Genomic DNA, 19,798 nt, shown 5'->3' with positions numbered 1-19,798 from the left:
GAACGCTAATTATTTCGCATGGTGGCGTGCATACGATCATGCTCTCAAAAACATCGTCTTTGAGATCCAAGGTGACATCAGATACGACACCAGCTGCTATATTTGCACCCTATGGTATGCAGGGCCGCGGGTGGACCCCACAGATTACAGACAACCCAAGTAGAGTTTGCACTACCTTATCATCAGTTGTGTCAACGGCAATTACATATTTCCAGAGGTTCACGTGAACCTCTTGCATTAGTCCAGGGGCAAGATTGAAGAAGAAATCATTAAGTTTTTGTCGGAAGATAGCATTCCGGCTCACCATCGCGTCGACGGGCATGAAAGCTACTGTCGTAGTCTTGATGATGCTGTATATGATAGTCGCTTCACTTGAGGGCGATGCCGGAGACGTCCGTCTTGGACGGTGGTGTTTGACAGGTATGAAAGCATCCGAATCTTCCTAACTTGAGTCAGAAAGCTCAGAATCAGCAGCGTCGGATCCTACTGCCAAACTGAGGCGCTTCCGAGCCACGGGTGGTCTATGCTGACCGCCAGACGAGTCCAAGACTATATCCACCGTGGCAAGCTCCGCGGGGAGGATCTCCCAGCAGAGTAGGAGTGTTCAGGGCTCAGCACAAACGTCGTTGCCTGTTACTGGTGCACGAAAATCATATAAATAGAGAAAATCTGGAGAGCGAGAAGAAAACCAGCAACCAAGCAAGAAAACTTCGTCAGTGTTTGGGAGACAAGACAAGACAAGCTCGGCACGCGCAGTGTCGTTCTGGAAGGCGGCCACGCTGGTCGTGGCAGCCACCGCTCCGCTCGCCGCTTTCATCCTTCACCTGAAATAAATGTAGGGACGCCGGCACGGGTCATTGGTTGCCGTCACGTTCTCCTATAACACGGATGATAGCCTAAAGGAAAAATTTACATCCACCTATTTGTAGCACGAAGCTACAACGGAAACCAGACGGGTTTCGCCGAAAGAAAACTTCGCCGTTGAAGACCAGGACGAATTTTTCCTCAACTGCGAAACATTGTTTCTGAGAAACCCAGGTGGGTCTCCGTTGTAGGTTCGTGCTACATGTCGATAGATGTCATTTTTTCCTTTCATGATCCTTCCCACGCCTTGCTGAATTCCGCAAAACTGGTTTGCGATAAATGATAGTTGAAATTGGCAAGCGATTTTTTGGACATGTGCAAGTGTGTTTGTAAAAAGTGTGTTTTATCTGTTTGTCAGATTCGCATAAGGCGAATCCAAGATCATCAAGCCACCTGGTTCGCTTCGCGTAACTTCTCCGCCATTCTAGAAATAATACACCCCTTCCGTTATGAGCGACAGCATCGAAACAGCGCGAGCTCATTGCATGCCAAGTGAGAGAACAGTCCAGAGCTCGAACAATGGACTAACGAACGCAAGGCAAGTGAACCAGCGAGCAAACAGACCTCGGTTCGTTCGTTTCTAGCATGGCAGCGTGCTGCGAAGTATCTGAATCAACAGCAACAAAGGCCAAAAAAGGGGAGGATGTGGGATGACCAGGAGAGTGGGAGAGCGCCGATTGGAGACATGGCCGGCACACAGCTATGCGCGTTGTTATCTCGGGTTCGCCGAGTGGTGATAATCCGCCGCACGGGGCCGAGCAAACTCAGTTGTCTACCGGGAGCGAGAGCTGATCGCAGCCAACGTGCCGCGAGTCGCGACACTTCGCGACGCCCCGAGCGCCCCCAGCGCTTCCACTGTCTCCTCAGCCGGACTTGCTGGAGAAGCCAGCAGCCCCTTACTGTCCTCTAGAAGCCGAGCTCCTCCTGCCCCACGCAAGGACAGCAACGAAGAAGCCATGGTATACTAACAAAGCGTACGACGCGCAACCACCCCCGAATCTTAAACCGGTACCCCCCACCAAAGCAGTTTAGCGAGTAGCGCCCGAACGACCCAGTAGTGACCCATCACGGCACCAAACAAGCAAGGAGACCAGACATCTGCGGTCGACATGACTTCTGCGACGTGTCTCCTGGCGCCAGATTACGACGCTGTCAACAGCGAGAGGAAAGGTCAGTTGACAAGTTTGTCTCTAGTGTTTGAGGAGCAACGCTTTCGCTGCTTCCCAGCTGCTTGTTAGCAACTTGTTAGCGGCACTAATCAGCGAGGACAACAATGAGCTTCCCACCCTCAGCATGTGGACACTGTGTCGCGAAAGTCTTGGTGACACGATACCCGTTCTGCTTGTCTGGCTCGACATCTCTGTAGGTATGCGCGCGGCCAGCGCTAAAATTTTATTGCAATCTCTAATGTTTTAAGTGAACAGGCTAGTATTCTAATACCGTATCCCGCAGTAATGTCCAGTCTAGTCAATTACGTTTCTTTGCAGGCAAAGGATCACAAACCAACTGAATTGCCTGAAACTTTGGAACTGGATTCGTCAATGAATAATACTTTCTCTATGCTTTTGTAGCAGCTGGCATAAGCTCGTTCATATGGTATGTAGCGCCAGAAAGAACTCTATGACTTGCAGGTCCACTGACACAATGTATCGCGTGCATTACTACGTCCACTGAAATATGACTTCTTGACGAGATATCCGCGCTGCGTTTTAATGTATACTAAGACGTTCCTGATTAATTCCGGCCAGCCGTGTTTATTTTTAGTCAGTACTGAGCTCTAAAATTTCATTTACCAGGCGCTTTGCAGTAGGTGCGCATTTCAACACAGCTTTCCGTGGCCGATGCGTCTAATCTAAATGGCATCCAGTATACATGAAGGCTGGGAGAGCTAAAACAACACCAGCATGTGCTACTGAAATGGCCATGAGGAAAGACAAGGACGTAGAATAGGACGAATACACGAAGCACTCATTCTGTTAATCCTATGTCCTCGACCATGTCCTGTGTTGTGCGCGCTTCTCAAGTATTGCGATGCTTTACCAGCAAGCCTAAGTAATACTTGTCCAGCCTTGCCGAACTGTAATGTAACCTGAAGGTGGTAATCAACGTCGGAGTGTTCTTGGCCCACGTCAAAATACGGCATCATTTGCTTTCAGTTCGTTTCGCAAAAAGTACGGCTCTCCTGCCAGCATACTCGAGAAAAAGCATTACGACCTTTAAAAACTCGCACAAGCTTTACAACCTTCCCTGCCTGATGCTCTAATGTTATAGTGCAAATTGTGAAGCGGACAGAACACAGAGGAACAACCAATGTCAAGATCCTGCGCATTTCTTCGCCTCTTTTGTCGTTATTATGCCTTCACCTCAACTTCTCGCACTTGTAGCACGCAAGATCAACGTTTATTGATTTAGTCGATGCACGTCCTCAGCCTCCGATGTCAACAATGGCGATCGCTATACCCCAAGAGCACGCGTGTGTGTATCTTCTCTGACACGAAAGACCGCTGCCACGCCCACGCTATTTCGCTTTTATCCATTGAGCAACTTTATTGTGCTCGCTTATCTTATCAATTTACAAGGACGGCCGTCTCTAGTAACGGGTGCGGCAGTCGCGAGCCCCTCGGTCCTGCCGGTTGATTTGCCCGTGCACTGAGATGCGTGTCGTGCGCAACACTCCGGCAGCACTCATTGTGCATTGTCCTATTTTGCTTGCACAAACTGATAAACACCGGGCCCCTGTTATGGAAAGGCGAGCAGAACATTGCTTTATAGATAAAAAAGCAACCACAGTTCGCGCTCTCACGCCAGCTAGAGGGAATATCTGGCAGGACAGCTCGCTTATCTGACAGATTCTAAAAGATCGTTTAGTCGTACGTGTCGTGGTTCATTATAACCAGCCCGACAAGGTGAATCCGTGAGCACTGGTTGTTTTGCCAGAAGATTAGCGATGGTGAGGCTTCAGGGGCAAAATAGCTCCCAGCCCGTGCACTTACATCGGCCTTTGCCAACTGCAAACGACAGCCCTGCAGCACGTGAGATATATGTGCAGACCCATCTCAGCATTTCGCAAGTTAAGGGCCACTCAAGGCATATCTTCCGCAAGCGTGTAATCCAACGAGTGATTAACCGCGTCTGTTGAGAGGAAGTCGTGTAGCGGTTCTCCAGTACAGCGCCGTTAGCGTTCCGTTGGTATAAAGTTTAGAGCAGATTGCTCTTGACCTTTAGAGCTCTTAGCCCATATCTTGAAAGACGTTCTTTTCTTTTCAGATTTTATTTATTTCTCAAATGTATCGCCGAGTTGCCGACATCAGTGATAACGGGAGCGCTGTTTTCTGCTAATCCAACGAAGAAAGACTGGAAGAACGCAAAGTGAAAGGAATCGTTTCGAAATATGCTCATGGGAGGGCCAAGAATTACAAAGGAATGTCACTGAAAAGGGTGACAACGGTGGCAGCTAAATGCGCTCCGTGCAGTAGCATTTCTCCTTCATGCTAATTTTCAACAAGGGTTAAGAGCCGCTTGCACTACATGGCGCACTCGAAAATATATATGGCAGCTTGGCTTTTATTCTTCAAGAAAGGCACTTTTTTTTTAAATTTCGACACCTGCAGCTAACTTGGAGTAGGAGTTTCTTTGAAAAATACTAAATATTTTTTATGTATTCGAAGTGGCGTCTCGGACGTAGAGAGAAGTCGTTCACGGAATTAAGAATGTACAAGCCCCAGCACCTTTTGTTCGCATGTCTGATTATGTTGCCATACCATAAGTATAATTCGACTAAAAACGAGAAAATGTTAAATTGCTTCCTTTGTTCTCCATTTCATTACTGATGACACACATATGCATACATAGCCTACTTTCGGGCCAATTGTCTCAAGATGCAGTTTGCAAACCAATACTACCTACTAAAACATGGGAAAAAAAATTTCGAAAGCAAGCATGCCGGACAAACTCACGAAAGTACTTACTGTAGACACACACACAAATATATGTACAGTTTATATGTTGAGTAACTTCACAGGGCCCGCACAAGAATTCACACAAGATATATGTCAATAATACTTTGCATTGAAACTCTAGAAAACGTACACATTAACTTCATAAGTTGCTACAAACCTATAATGAGTACGGTGTGATTCCACTAGCTATAACGAGCCGCTTTATATCGGTTCCTCCGCATTTCAAAAATACATACTTCTGGCTTTCCGCGCACAGCAAGAGAACATGCCAGCCATTCAGCGATAACTTGTTTGCTGAATTACGCAAGTAGGCTTTAAATTTTCGTTGACCTCTTTGCACGCGGAATGTACCACCGATGGCAGACGGCTTATGTCAACGCTTTGGGAAACACGGCTGTTATAACGCTATAATTTGTAAGGCGCGCATGCCGAGTATTTTCTCTGCGTTGTTAGGAGAGAACTTATGCAATTAGTAAATAGTGAATGCTATTTGTATAGGAAAGTGAAATAATGAAACAAAAATGCAATATCCAATAGTTGTCCACCAGCTGCTGTGGCTTTACTAACGTGCGCATGCTCGTAGCTTCCGTTTGTGGCTGCAGTGGCCGAGCGCCGATGACAGTTCAAAACGGTCGTGCGACTAGACTTGGATGCGTGTTAATGAGCACCAGGGCATCTGAACGATTCCAAGCCGCTTCATCGCCGAGCCTCTGAAAATCTGAGGTAGTGCTTCGTTGCAACGTTACCTATCAATAAGATAAAGCAACATCGGTTTGAAGTTTATGCACTACGCGCTCATTTCACGTACGATTACACTGCTTACAATGCGCTCAACGCCTTATGAATCAGGATGCGAATCAAAACATTGGCTACTCAGCATAAAAATTAAACGCGAACAAGTCGGAAACTATTCCAATGCGTTCTTCTGCTTACAGAACCGCTTGTACTTGCAACAGCGGCCTGATTCAGGCTTTAGGAAGTACACTTGTCCCTATTTCATCCTCTTAAACCGGTCACAGAGCGATTACCCGGCGCACTTCCATGAACAGTTCTGATCGTGGTTCTTTTGTGTTCGCGTTTCAAATCATGCTGATGGTGTGTGCTGCTCACGACAGATCATAGACACTGCTATTGTCTGTTTACCGTTCTATCATGGTTTACAGGCGTCCTTACACCAACCAATATACGAATGCGCTCTCACTCAAAAAACGCACAACAGGAGATTTCAATTTCGAACTAGCATTTCTTCCTCAGCTCCGAAGTAGAAATCGCTCTGGAACGCGCTTCTGTCACGGAGCCCTTATCGGGCGCAGCCGTTGAGTCATTTCTCAGATGCGGTTACAACCGGGTCGAGCCGATTAGCACACAACGTACTTTTATCGCGCAGCCACGCAGGTTATCTCGTCTCCGGCCTGACAGCGACGTGTTGCCAACGCCCGAAACAATAGCGACCGGGCAGTGCGTGGAGAGGTGTGACCCGCGCTTTGTCATAATTATCGGCAACCGACCGAGGGCCGAATGGTACACAACGAGGAAGAGTAGCACACGCGAGCGACGCTATCAGCCGTTTCGGCTGCACAGCCAATCGGCACCCCCTGCTCAGGGGCTTGCTGAGCTACGCCCCTGTGACCGCGCTGCTCGGTGGGGTAGACATGTGCACGTGGACAGGGGTTCTAAAAAGCTTGCCTATAGTCGTGCGCTTCCTTTACCCGTCCGTGGGCTACGTCAAGGATAAATCGCGTTCATAGATCGGTTCCTGTGCCACCACTCCGCATGTTTGCCCTTTCGCGGTCGTCCGGCAGTACACGACTCCCATGCGCCAAAATTTTATTTGGTCTATTTCACTTTCAGTACAATTACTTCTACGTATTCCTCACAGCACTTTCTACACCACAAATTTGTGAACAGTACGAAGAATTCGGAAGAGCTGGCAGGTATTCGCCATGCATGCGTGTTCTGGTGGGTGGTTACTATAAAGCATTGTAGTTATTGGATATCGGTGACCTGGTTCCCCAGCCACGTGGACATCGCGAGGAAACAAAACAGCCAACAAACTGGCTTGCGGTCCTTCCTCACCGAGCTTTCCCCGACACAGACGCTAGGGACCCAGGAAACAGACACGAACCCACAACGCAATGGGAAATTACATAAGCACTACAGACAGTTCAAAGGATTTTCCCCTCCACCACACGCGGACTTAGCAGGCTAGAGGAGCAGACGCTCGAAAGGCTACAAACAAACACATCCTCATCTCTCACAAAATCACACCTCGCTGCCCTCACTGCTGAGAGCTCGCGGGCCAATGTCACAAAATATCGGCTTGCCAGTTCAACCGCGTGGTATAAACCCCATCGCCAACACCCTTTCGTGCAATCGGAGGCTATCCTTCGCAGCGAGGACCCTGACCGACTGCAGTAGCTTGTCGGTCGGACCGAGGCAGCGGAGGACACCAGAGGACGGCCGAACCAGCTAGGCTGCCCTCCGATTCGACTCGTAAAATTTTTATGTCGAATAAAGAATGGTTTCAATCGATCATTCAAGCAATCGTCAGCCATACTACATTTGAATATTCCTATTTACCCCCTGATCCCGCTCTTTCTTTCATTTTCGTCTGTTTTTCTTTGAGTGTGCTGTTGCCGGCGATGCATCAGCGCCGAAGAATGCCGTGTCCTATGCAGTCACAGCTTGCAAATTTCCGGCTCTCGACAAACGTATCGATTATCTGCTAAAAATATCCGAGGTTACACAAGAAAACAGAATTTTCTTTCGAACGTTGCACTCGACGAGCAAATTCTGCCGCCTTTATATTATGCCGGAGCCCACTGCGCGCTGCTTTCACATCTGAAATGGACGCCGGTTATCTGCGCCACAATGGCCGATACTGTACAACGACAGCAAATCGTTAGAGCGTGTAGACTTATAGCCAGCGCAGGTTGTAATCGCAGCATTCGCCCTAGCTATTGTGAAGCCCGGATGACTTCATGGTCATTGTCGCGCTGCCAAGAGAACAATGGGCTTCTCTGCAACATAAATGAAATGCAAATAAATCATCGAAATTACAAGGCACCTGAGTATGTTTCAAAAATGCATTACGAATCTACGGTAATCATTCAGAAGATAACGTGAACAAGGATTCATAGAGGAAATAACGTGTAGGATGAAGCACAATGCCTGAACGCGTAGCTTGTGGAACGCGGCGCATTGTTTTGCGCTATTGCAGAACAAGCCGTTTCTCGAAGCCACAATCAGATGCAAAGTGTCCCGAGTGCCCAGTACCTGTGCCAATTGCATTCGGTCGTCATATTTTGTGGCTGTATTATGGTACTATGGACATTCGGCCCAAAATGCTTAGAGAGGCCAAACTAAAGCCGAATGTTCCAGATGACTCTACCCATTGGGCAATGGACAGGTGTGCTAACTCGCTTCTGCAGTATCGGCATCAAATAGGACTGCATGCATTTATTGCATTTTTTTTGTACACTTATGGCTTACGGCAGGTTCACCCAATTAAAAAAAGGGAGAGAACAAGAAAATAATCGTTTCTACGAGGTTGCATGCAGGCAAAACGGTTCGAGCGTTCCCCCACCCCTCCAATTTTCTGCTTCTTTACTCTCAGATCTTTGCAAATACATCATCACAGTTCCCCGGGCGCCGTGGTAGCAGTATTCCTGCCGAAAAACTTGCTGTCTGATAGTATTTGCAGATCATTTTTCCATGAAAGCATAATGCCGTTTCACGTGCTCTAAATATGTGAGATACCTATTTTATGGTTTGCACTATAGGAAGCACGCTTTATGCCTCAAGAACATACACGCACAACTTTTTGCGTATATTGCGGCAAAATGTAATTGCAGATATAGATTAGCTACACAAATATGGCGTCCAAGAGTGGGGGTTTTTACATTGGCCAAACCAATGCCAATGCCTTTTTCTTTCTTTTTTTGTCTGCTGATCTTTCTTTATTATTGTTATTTTAGCGTCTTAAGCTTACCGGGCTCCATGAAAAAGAATGCGGGTGCTTCGTAGGGTCGATTCTAATCTGCAATGCAAAGAAATTAACTCTAACGCAGTTTACGTTCCATGACGGTCCAGATACAGTATACCCTCGGTCCAGACCAACCAGGATTCTGCCTTTCCATGCTTCATATTATGTTCTCGGTCCCACGTTGAAGTGCGCGGTTCAACGTTGCTGCAAAGCTCAATAATAATTTGCGTCCTTGAGATCCATCTGATATTGAAATTCTCGTGTGTGCCTCAGTTCCCCTTCCGGCGAACTGTTTTACAAATTGTGCTCTACTTTGTCTTCCAAATTTTCGCTACTCCAATTGTCAATCACTTCCTCAACTTCATTATGAAGTTACACGCGAATTATCGAACGTATCATCAGAGATATAACGGCTTTAATTTAAAAAGGTACCACTAATCTTCATTGGGAGGTGTGAGAAGGCTCTGTGAAAAGTCTGACGCCTTTAGCTGCAAGTTGCCTTTAACGTGGATATGTTTATCGTGGTGCGGCATCAAGCCCTTAAAATATAAAAAAGGTGCGCCTGGCTTTCAGAAAATGGCGCTAGCCTGTCGCAAAGCGACACACTGCAGTCCTCCGGTCCTTCCTTGTCAGCAGCCTACCGCATATCAATTGCCACCGTACGCGTTTTTCATGTTCAAACGAAACCGCCCGGCACAGGCCGTCTCAGCGGCACAACAAAGTGTCAGCTCTTCCCTGCTTCACTGCTAGCACAAGACAGAGCCTTTTATTCATTGGAAACAAAGTCCACAAGGGGAGAGGTACAGTGACACTGTAAGAAAAAAATGATAAAGAAATGTGGCATGAGTACCCCATGTTCATATACTCTTTTTTTTCTGTGTTTGCATGCATCGGTATACTATGCTAGCCTGTAAAAAACGACTGAAATATTCAGTCTGTTCACACTTGAATGAAGAGCTGACATTTCTTGCTTGACACATTAAACAATGCATACGTTTGACGAACAGGGGCATTTATAATGAGACTGCAAATTCTTCCGTCTCGTAAATTGCTCACGTGTGGATATCACACATTGTAGTGTTCTCGTCTGGAACTCGCTTCAGAGATAGTGATTTGGAAAAGTGAGTGGCCGAATTTGCGCGCACTCATAGTGAAGTGCATTGTAGGCGTCGGTCCTAGTAATTGTAACGTGTGTGCTTGCGTGCGTCGATGAGTGAGCAATCGAGTGAGGGCACTTGAGTGCGTGCGTTTGTGCATGCGCGGTATCCCGAGTTAGAAATGGAGGAATAAAAAAGTTGACTCACATCGTTCCATAAGCTTTGTGACATTGCTAATATGCCAGTCTTATCATCAGCAGAGATGTTCAAGCCTCTAAAAACGCATCAAAACGATACGTGGCTGTTGACGTTATACTGAAATTGCAGCCCCATCTGACAGTTGGTACTATATTAGATATTTCAACAGCATCTACACCCTACTGGTCACCTGATTCTTAACAAAAACCATAAGTTACGCACTAAGGGTAAGCGAAAACGCAATCTGGCAATTTCTCTAGTTTCTTCTAACAAAAAAAAAGAAGGCACCCGGGTACGCGAAAGATGCCGTCACATCCGTGATATCACACCATCATTAGGCCCTCTGCCCCTTCTTTGCTCGGGATATGCGCAAGGTAAACTTTGGTACGCCTCTTCTGCCATAATGAAAAACTCTGTTTGCCGAAAGACATGGAAATAAGAGCTAATAATAAAGCTGTGCAAGTGTAAATTTATTCACCGTTAGTTTCCTTGCTGCTCATTTAAGGGTAACTTGTGTGCACTCACAAGACCAACACAGACTCTTTGCTGAAGTAAAATTTGACGGAGATGGTTCCGACTTCGTTTTGAATAAAAAAAAGGCACGTTCTCTTTCATGACACGCAGAGCTGAAGGCGGCCTTCCTGTTGCTGGACAAGAACCAGGACGGCCGTGTGAATGCCGCCGAGATCAAGCACATGTTGGACAACCTGGGCATCCTGCTCAACGACTCCATGATACAGAAGCTCGTCGTACAGGCATCGGGCAGGGGTGAGTGCCCCGCTGAAACACCCTTCATTTGCGAGCCCGACCATACTAAATATGCCGCGTTCCCTCTCCCCCTCCCCATATATCAACCGTCCAAATTATGTGATCATGTAGGTTCCTATATGAAAACGCGTATGTGACCGTATAAACCCTTATGACTATATAGGATTATGCTACGGAGTGTATGGGCCATTTTGAATAAGGGAGAGACACGGTATATACACCATGTGTTTCAGTTTAATAGTCACGCCATATCTGGTTCATTCTATTTTATTAAATGTGGAAAATGGGAAATTTAGCTCAAGTGGGGCAGGCTATCCTAAAATTTTAGGAGCGGTGCATCGGGTTCCAATTTATGTGCTTGAACAATACATCAAAACTGCCCGATTCCACCTAGTGTTGGCGAAGGAAAGTGGGTCACTAGTTTCGAAGGTGTCGCGTTTTATCTCTCCGCTTAATTGAACGCTGCATGCAAGACGCTCCTAGAATATCTGCTGCTTCTATAGTGAATAACTTACAGCTGACAAAATGCAGGTTCTTGATACATGGTACCTAATCCGCTTTCGCAAAAGCGCAATGCGGATATTATTGTCTGGGTCCTTACTTCGTATTTCGTCTTTCTTTTATTTTTCTTTGCCTTTCTTTCTTCTACCGCCTTCCCGGTTGTGGTGCAGTTTCAAGCTACATGTTTTATTCTCTCTCTCGCTCTCTCCTATGGTTTATTATGTGTGCGAAGATAATTTTTTTTCTTTTTACGTGCCAAAACCACTTTCTGATTATGAGGCACGCCGTAGTGGAGGACTCCGGAAATTTTAGACCACCTGGGGTTCTTTAACGTGCACCTAAATCTAAGCACACGGGTGTTTTCGCATTTCGCCCCCACCGAAATGCGGCCGCCGTGGCTGGGATTCGATCCCGCGACCTCGTGCTCAGCAGCCCAACACCATAGCCACTGAGCAACCACGGCGGGTTGCGAAGATAATAATCATGACATTAATGATAATACGAAATCACAGCTACAATACTCCGCTGGCTAAGCTTTGACCTGTCTAAATTATATTTAGCATGGTTATTTCCTCTTTGTTGCCTACGTAAACCAAACTATGAAGCGGTAAGCCAGCCCTCTGGTTGGTAATTTGGGGCAACCTATAACTAGAACCGGAACTGCTCAATCAAGTTCAACATCTGGCCTATTATTTAACACCTCTCTGTAAAGACACAATATGAGCGTGGTCAATGTGCTCAAACACGCAAATGCCCTTTTGAGCTTGATAAAGTTTTGGCTCCATAGGAGATGTAACCTTACAATTCCGATGACCTACTTTCTATAGACACCGTAGCCGGCATCTTTACGCTATTTAAAAATATTGTGAGCAACTTTGTGGCACAAAGTACGATATATGTGAAGATCTCTTGACTTATAATAGTCACCATGCTCCGTGTGTAGGTGCCAACCCGTTATCTTTTCGTGTCATCGTAGAACTATACACTTACATTATATTCCTTAGTTGCCAGCGTCCTTACTCTTCATTTTCATGATAAATCGATAGGTTGTTTGATCAACATCATTCAACGATACCATTGTCTCCCTTTCTAAACAAGACATGAAGTTTTACCGTTGAAACCATAGCAGAATAGTTTTTTTTAATGCAAGAGCTCTCTTCGTGAATAAAGGCGTCAAGTTTTACACCCTCGGATACTACGAAAGGGGCATGTGTGGCTAAGTGCTACTGACACTGCTAAATTAACGCAGTGCCAAGGAGAGTTGGTCATTATAATACGATCATTTTAACGACCCACCCTTAAACTGTTATCTTTTTTTCTTACCACCACCAGTCTACCAAAAAATATATAAATAGGCTTGTTAGCACATTTCGAACGAGCACCACAAAAGGATTTCAAGATACCTTACAGGTCCATTCTTCAGGCCTGTAAGCCATTTTTAATAAATGAATAAATAATTAAATAAATAAATAAATAAATAAATAAATACGCCGTACCCACTCTGTGAACGTCAACCTTTCATTGCTCTTTGAAGCCGTGTAGCATTATTGCGCCAGAGTAACTTCTTTAAAAAAGTGAGATGTTTACGTTCCCATCACGCAACTTGCCGCAGATCAAACAATCACAATTTACAGTACATGTGCCACATATTTTATATAACACTCTAAAAGGGATCACTCATAATGGTAAACAATTTTTATTTTTATGCTCCATACAATCGCCTATATTTCTAGTGTTCGGAGAAGAGTGCAATTATAGCAAGAGGAGGCTAGGACATTTTAAGAATCGCCGCACAATGAAGCCAAATCAGCGTCAAGGAGCTGCGCAGTTTGAAGCCTAAAAAAAGTTTAGACGAATCCGTGTACTCTCCCATAATTTCTATGTTCGTTCAACAGTTATTATATTGGGTCACTCTCACACAAGCCACTTATTTCACTGATAATCTAATCGAGTACCGCAGTGCAATATATCTCAAGACGTGTAATTGACCCTTACCATCTTTGCATCCTATTGGACTCATCTTATCCCCCAAAGTATAATCTTCTATATGTTGCGTCCGTTTTGTTTGTTAGGCGCTGAGCGCCTTGTACTTTCATCTCACAAACGGCATTTGCGTATCTGCGTTACACATCGTTCTACATGGAAATCAGCGAGCGCAGAGTTTCAATAACTATAATAACGAACACACAAGACAGTATCACAAAACAACAAAACAATAACCAAAAACGTCCGTCGGTCATGGCGAAAATAGAAAAAACATAAGGTTATAGCTTTATAACACCATCAGAAAACCAAGCATGATCAGGTCGTGGTAGCACAAAGGAACAAAAAAATGCACAAAAATACTTCTCACAAGGTATTTATCAAAAGTCGCTGTCTACTTGGAAATCAAAGGATCTGTCAGACTTAAGTCACAGAGCCAAGTTCCTGCTGCAAATATTAAAGCAGTACTGTAGCAAGAGTCATCCATCAGGGCTATTATCACTTACGACGTAGCTGCGAAGTGGGGTTGAGGCTACATGAAACAGCTATATTTTGTGAAGAAAGAGTAATTATAACGTCCTAATCAGGTGATATGCTGCCAGCGCACGCTATTATCAACATCCAACGTCGTTTAGCAAATGTTGTAGAAGCTTTAACACCACTTCATTTATTACAGACGACGGGCTTATCAGCGAAGATGAGTTCCTTGCTTGGATGGCCGGGCAGACGAGCATCAAGGATGACGTCATGGAAGACCTGCTGGCAGCGTTCAGGGTGTTCGACAAGGACGCCAACGGTTACATCACAAAGGTATCTTTCGTTCGCCTCTCCTTTCGCGTGCGGTTTTCACGGCTGCGAACGGAAAACGTATTCCTACCCGTTTATAAGTACTAAGGCAACAAGTATTCAACAAAGTTCTCAGTGTGGTTGTTAACAAGAAGCGTTGTCGAACAACTTTTTCAACACTACTCAGTCACAGTTACACTGCTTTTGCTTCATGCTTTCTTCATTGCTTTTGTTTGCTTATGATCTTCTCGTCTAAATATTCAGCGCTTTAGCGTAAAGTGAAAATACAAACTAAATATCTACGTTTCTGGGCGTCAGTTTGAACAAAAATAAAATAGGGGTTTAAGGAGAGACAATCGGACGTTACGAACGCTATTCGCTTTTGCATGAACAAAGTAAATGACCTGAAATCCCTGGGTGTCATATCTTCAATGTGCTACTCAAAAACATGTTAGTAGTCGGGTACGTTGGTAACGTAGTAAGGATCCGTATCAACAGCTCATAAGCAGTGATCAATACAGTATAAACACATTCCCTTGGCGTTCCAACAAATGCATCATTCCGCTATGAAATATTTGTTGGAAGCGCGGTGTTTGTGCTTTCCTTTCTCGTTATCAGTCCTTCTATTTTGGGCCGTTAGTATGCGTACGAAATACACCTTGTAGTACAGAAAAGCACCATGAATACTTGAACTATTTTACGTAAGGAACTTGATCAGCAATGGCTAAAGCCTGGCATGATTTTTCAACCTACACTCTTAAACAAATGTACACCCTTTGGGGTGTATATTTGCCACACAACAATAATCGCCATCAGTCCTGCTTGCGTTTTCTTCCTCGAAAACGCCGCGCTCGCTACTTTCCTGTCGAGAATGCTCTGTCGTGCTGATAACGCACATGCCGTTCGTGACTTGGAAGTACCGGGCTCGCATCGTTAAAGAAAGGAAATGCGGAGAAGACGAATGACGATTATTGTAGTGTGGCAAGGTACGACCCAAAGGGTGTAATTTTGCTTAAGACGGTACACCTATAGACTTCTTTTCAACAGACACATTACATAATTATACAAAATAAATTGCTAATATTTTTATCTCTCTGACTTTTCCAATTGTTCACTGTTCATGGCTGTGCCCATCCGGCCTCACACTGTTGCCCTTACGTATACGGATATACTCGTTTTCTACATTCGCAAACTAAAGAAAGTAACACAAGAAATTTGCTGTAGTGATTGACCACTTATCCCGAACAAAGCATAATCATAAAATAAGTTCTCCCCCGTCAAAATATTAGGTTTATAAACAACCAGTCTGCCTAACAAATGTACTACATTATGCTCAAAGAAACAGTTCATCCTTCCTTAAAGATACTGTAATGCTTGTTAGCACACTTTTTGTTCCCTTGAGTGTTAACTTCATGAAAGAAACGCCACTGTCGAGCATACGGGCCATTCTGGCTCTAAGTGCAGGTCAGATAAGCGCTGCGATATCAGGTAAAAGCGCAGAAGAAAACAACACTAAGCAACTGTGTATACAGTTCGAACCAAGCTCAAGATTTCAGCGGTGAGATAACAAACTGCGCTGCTCTTGATAGGCAGCACAATCTCTTCAGGATATTCGCCCAAGCGTTGCTTACTTTTTGCCGAAGCTACTTCTGCCGCCAGCTCACCTCCGAACGTGAGCAAAAGCCGAAGCACCAGTATGGTTACAATGCGTTTATTTTGCAGACTTGCTGTTAGGTAAAAGCTACAAGTGGCAATCACTTCTGATTTTCGCCCTATCGTGTGTGACACAAAAAAGTTAAAGAGCAAGGAAAACTCCAATCAAAATTGATTTTGTTGTGGTTGCTCCTAATTTGCTCTTTAGTTCAGCTGTGCCCAGCTAGGCAGATAACTGCCGAATGTTTAGCTTTGAAACGAAGAGAGGCATTCGATGTGTATCTCTGGCTCAAATTTCATGAATGACGATGCATACCGTTAAGCAGAAGTGCATTTTAGTGGTTTCCGCGTATAACTGGGTATTATCTGTAAGCCATTTTTAATAAATGAATAAATAATTAAATAAATAAATAAATAAATACGCCGTACCCACTCTGTGAACGTCAACCTTTCATTGCTCTTTGAAGCCGTGTAGCATTATTGCGCCACGCAGCATTAGGCGACGTGGGTTTTTAAGTTTCTATGCGACGTGCTCACTTTGTCTCAGACACCATTTTAGCTGCAAGGTAAAAAAGTACACTTCAACTTTAGACCACCTCTGACCAAGTCCGGCACGGGTTGCGCCAACGTTTTGTTTATAGAAATGACAGATATCGTTAAATACGCGCACATTTGCGGATCCGAATGCGAGAACAGAGAAAGCCCTGGCCTTCTGTAAGTGCGCTGCAATATGGTTCAGTATAACATGTTCCGCCTGAATTAGCGCAAGTGTTATTCCAACATACAAGGTATTTCTCCACTTATGGTACGTTTTTTTGATGAAAATATATTTCGCTCCATTTATTACAGCGAAGCTGTTAGCCTCTAGTTAGCCGAGATTTTACAGCAAAGCTGTTAGCCTGTAGATGTCCAGGATTTTAGAACGGTGCTCTTAGGCGCCCTTTCCTTCGGCAAGCGTCGGCGGCGATGGCGGCGTAACCGAGCAAATGAGCACAGCGAAAGATGAAAGAGCGAACGTGGAGCGGAAGATAAAGACACGAACCGCGACCAGTGAGAGCGACCCCTTCAGTGACGTGTGGGCAGGAGACTGGTGTCATGCCGACCCGCCCGACCGCTCGATGCGTCATCGTATATGGTCTCAGCCGGAGCACTCCTTTGTACTATCGTCTGTCCGCGTCAGCTACCGCTCGCGCTTATTTCGATTGTCATGGTTTGGGATTGTTTTGTAATCTGATTGCATGCGCGACGCTAATTGTGCAGTACTTTCTGGAAGCCACGCTAGACCAACGATTACGCTGGAACTTTCGACGAGTCATGTATAAATGCCGACGCGCTTGACCCGCAGATCAGATTTTCGACGATCGCCGACTCTGCCGCATGTCTCAAATTATTTGCCTCGATATATAGCGAAATGGAAACATGTACACGCTGCGCTCGAATTTCGCTTTAGGGAATATCATGATCGTCGGTGAATATTTTCGGTCTCTGCTCGCCCAAAAAAAGCAGTACCGCAGCCTAGCGGCCGCGGCTACTGCGACAAACCTCAAGCGGCAGCTGGAAAAGGGCTTTGTGTTTCAATTTCCGCGTAACAGCACCATATTTTCTCGTAAATTCAAATTACAGTCCGATGCTATCATGTCTGCAGGTTGCTTGTAAGTCGTACTTTACGCATTTCTCTAACGTACTTGCTTTTTAAACATTCCTTTAGTTCGACAAAGGACTTGCGCTTGGCCGAGGGCCTAAAAGGATGAGCATGTATACTACACTTCCGCACCCGTGCGCGGGTACGTCGCTTGTGCAACGTCGTGTAATGTCATTTGGGGTGGTGGTACATTACCATAGGTCGTGCTTGTCTAACGTCGGCAACAGCTTCGCTCAACATCCACTTTCACAAGGTGGTATGGAGGCGGATTTTTTTTTTCTTTTACTCAATACTTTGTCGAGCGATGTATAACGTCGCATGACCGTAATTTTATACGTGTGACCAGGGCTTCATCAAAATAGAATACCCAGGACTCGCATCATTCATTGCCCGCTCCGTCCTAATGCGTTGCGCAGGACGAACTCAAGCTAGCCATGGAAATGATCGGAGAACCCATGTCCGAGGCGCAGCTGGACAGCATGATTCGAGCCACGGACATCGACAACGACGGGAGGATAAACTATGAAGGTAGGTAACAAGGAATTAACTACACGGGCAAGTGTTCCATAAGAACTAAAGCAGGCGTGTTTACCAAAAGCGATAAAAGGTATGTAAACGTGTAGTGTTGTTAAAGAGTACCAAGCTTATACAATAAACGAACAACTTTGTTGCATAGACATTGAGATTTGAGACCCAGCACAGTGTCAGGTTCATTCCGACTAGTCGTATTTTTTTAATAGAATCAAGTAATATGAAAAAAACGTTAAGGGAAGATTTCGTCCTAAAGTAACACAAGTTTTATGAAAGAAACACAGGTGTAAGGTATCCCACCTAGGTTTGACCACCCGGGGTTCTTTAACGTCTGCTCAGAGCAATGTGCCCTACAATGTCTTCTCTTGCCTACTTCAAGGGAAGTTGCTTAAATAACCTCCCCTGGATGATGCAAAACAATCGTTTCTAGATTCTCACGAGCTAATATATATATCTATTGGTTCGGAGTTCAACTGCTCTGACCTAGACCAAACAGTGTCTATAAGCATATCGCGAGGTGCTAAATATGTTTTCTGCCTTCTATTTACGCTCTTTGCAGAGTTCGTCACAATCCTGCTATAGCGGTGTCACGTGTTTCCGTCCCTACCCGACGCCTGCCATGAAAGCCTTAACTTATTCAAAGATGCGTTCAATCATCGAGATATACTCATCGCCCGCAATCGGCACGGACCCGACTGCAGAGGCCTTCGGCGAGGCATTCAAACGCCTTGTCTGCCGTTCGGCGGCTCAGGCGGCTGTCCGCTCCGTCCATGACACATGTACATAGAAAGTTATCTGCTCAAGGAGTGTGTTGCGTAAACACCAGTACCCCGGATGCAAATAAATATTGCTCCACAAGTCCGACAGGAGAACGTGACTTGTTCATTGTGTTCCTTTTCCTCGGAAACTCGTACATTTATTCTGGGGACTTGACGTCCTGAAGCAACGCACCGGCTGTTAGACACGCCGCATGTGGCGGCATGTGAATTGATTTTGAGATCCTTGCGTTTCATTACTACATGTAAGTATGTCAGTAATCGTTGGCGTCTACAAGGTCTCGTGCTCCTTGATTTTCCTTCAAAGGTCGGCTAAGAAACAGGTTTGCATCTGCCCCCACGGGATTTCGGCAGTCAGCGTCGGGAAGCAAAGCAGTGGCATACGAGGCCGTTAAAGAATTATGCCCAACGTACAGGCGCCGACAAAAGTGGTATACTCCACGCAGCGGGAGCCGGAGCAACGGCAAACTGCATCGCAACGCATCTGGGATCGAGACAGCCAATGGGTGCCCTTTACTATCTGCAGGCATGTCGCTTGACTCGTGTCAATGTTTCGTGCTTCAGCTCGCCAAAACACCTGCAGTAGCAATCTGCGTGGAGTGTACCACCTTTGTCGGCGCCTGTACATGTTGGAACCTATGTGAAGTGAAGCTTTCTAGATGCGGTTAATGAAGTGCCATAAATAAGCCCACTTCACCCCTGACTCTTTGGCGTAAAGGAAGCTGGCGCGCATGTGTTGCCGGCGCGAAACCGTGCTATAGGCAATGTGCCAAAATTTTGCTTGTACTTTCTCATTTCTTCTTATATATATTAAATTAGAATTAAGTTAGAAGTCTGTGGGTTAATAACGGACTGTGCAATAACTTACGAATACAAGACTCATGCACTTTATAAAGGTGTTTCACGAAAAGCAAAGAATTTCGCCCTTCGTCCTGGAGAGAACTAAATAATAAAGTTCAATAAAAATAAGAATTCAACTTCAACTGTGCTAGTGAAGTTAAGCGTCTGTGGCTGAATAACGATCCCTGTGAAAAGCTTCTAAAAAGGTGCTCTAA

At 45.3% G+C, this 19,798-nt stretch overlaps 1 protein-coding gene across 1 annotated transcript; it reads left to right on the top strand.

Moving 5' to 3' along the window:
- The first annotated feature begins 1,621 nt into the window (after positions 1-1,621).
- Positions 1,622-18,839, top strand: Eip63F-1 (Ecdysone-induced protein 63F 1). Its single transcript, XM_072289816.1, has 5 exons — positions 1,622-2,034; positions 10,728-10,871; positions 14,032-14,165; positions 17,853-17,964; positions 18,527-18,839. Exons 1-5 carry the CDS (start codon positions 1,974-1,976, stop codon positions 18,547-18,549), a joined length of 474 nt encoding a protein of 157 aa, XP_072145917.1. The 5' UTR covers positions 1,622-1,973; the 3' UTR covers positions 18,550-18,839.
- The last annotated feature ends 959 nt before the right edge of the window (positions 18,840-19,798 follow it).

This window comes from Dermacentor andersoni, chromosome 8 (genome assembly GCF_023375885.2).
Source record: "Dermacentor andersoni chromosome 8, qqDerAnde1_hic_scaffold, whole genome shotgun sequence".
Lineage (NCBI taxonomy): Eukaryota > Metazoa > Arthropoda > Arachnida > Ixodida > Ixodidae > Dermacentor > Dermacentor andersoni.
Note: the sequence above shows the minus strand (reverse complement) of the source record. Positions and strands in the feature narration are given on the sequence as shown.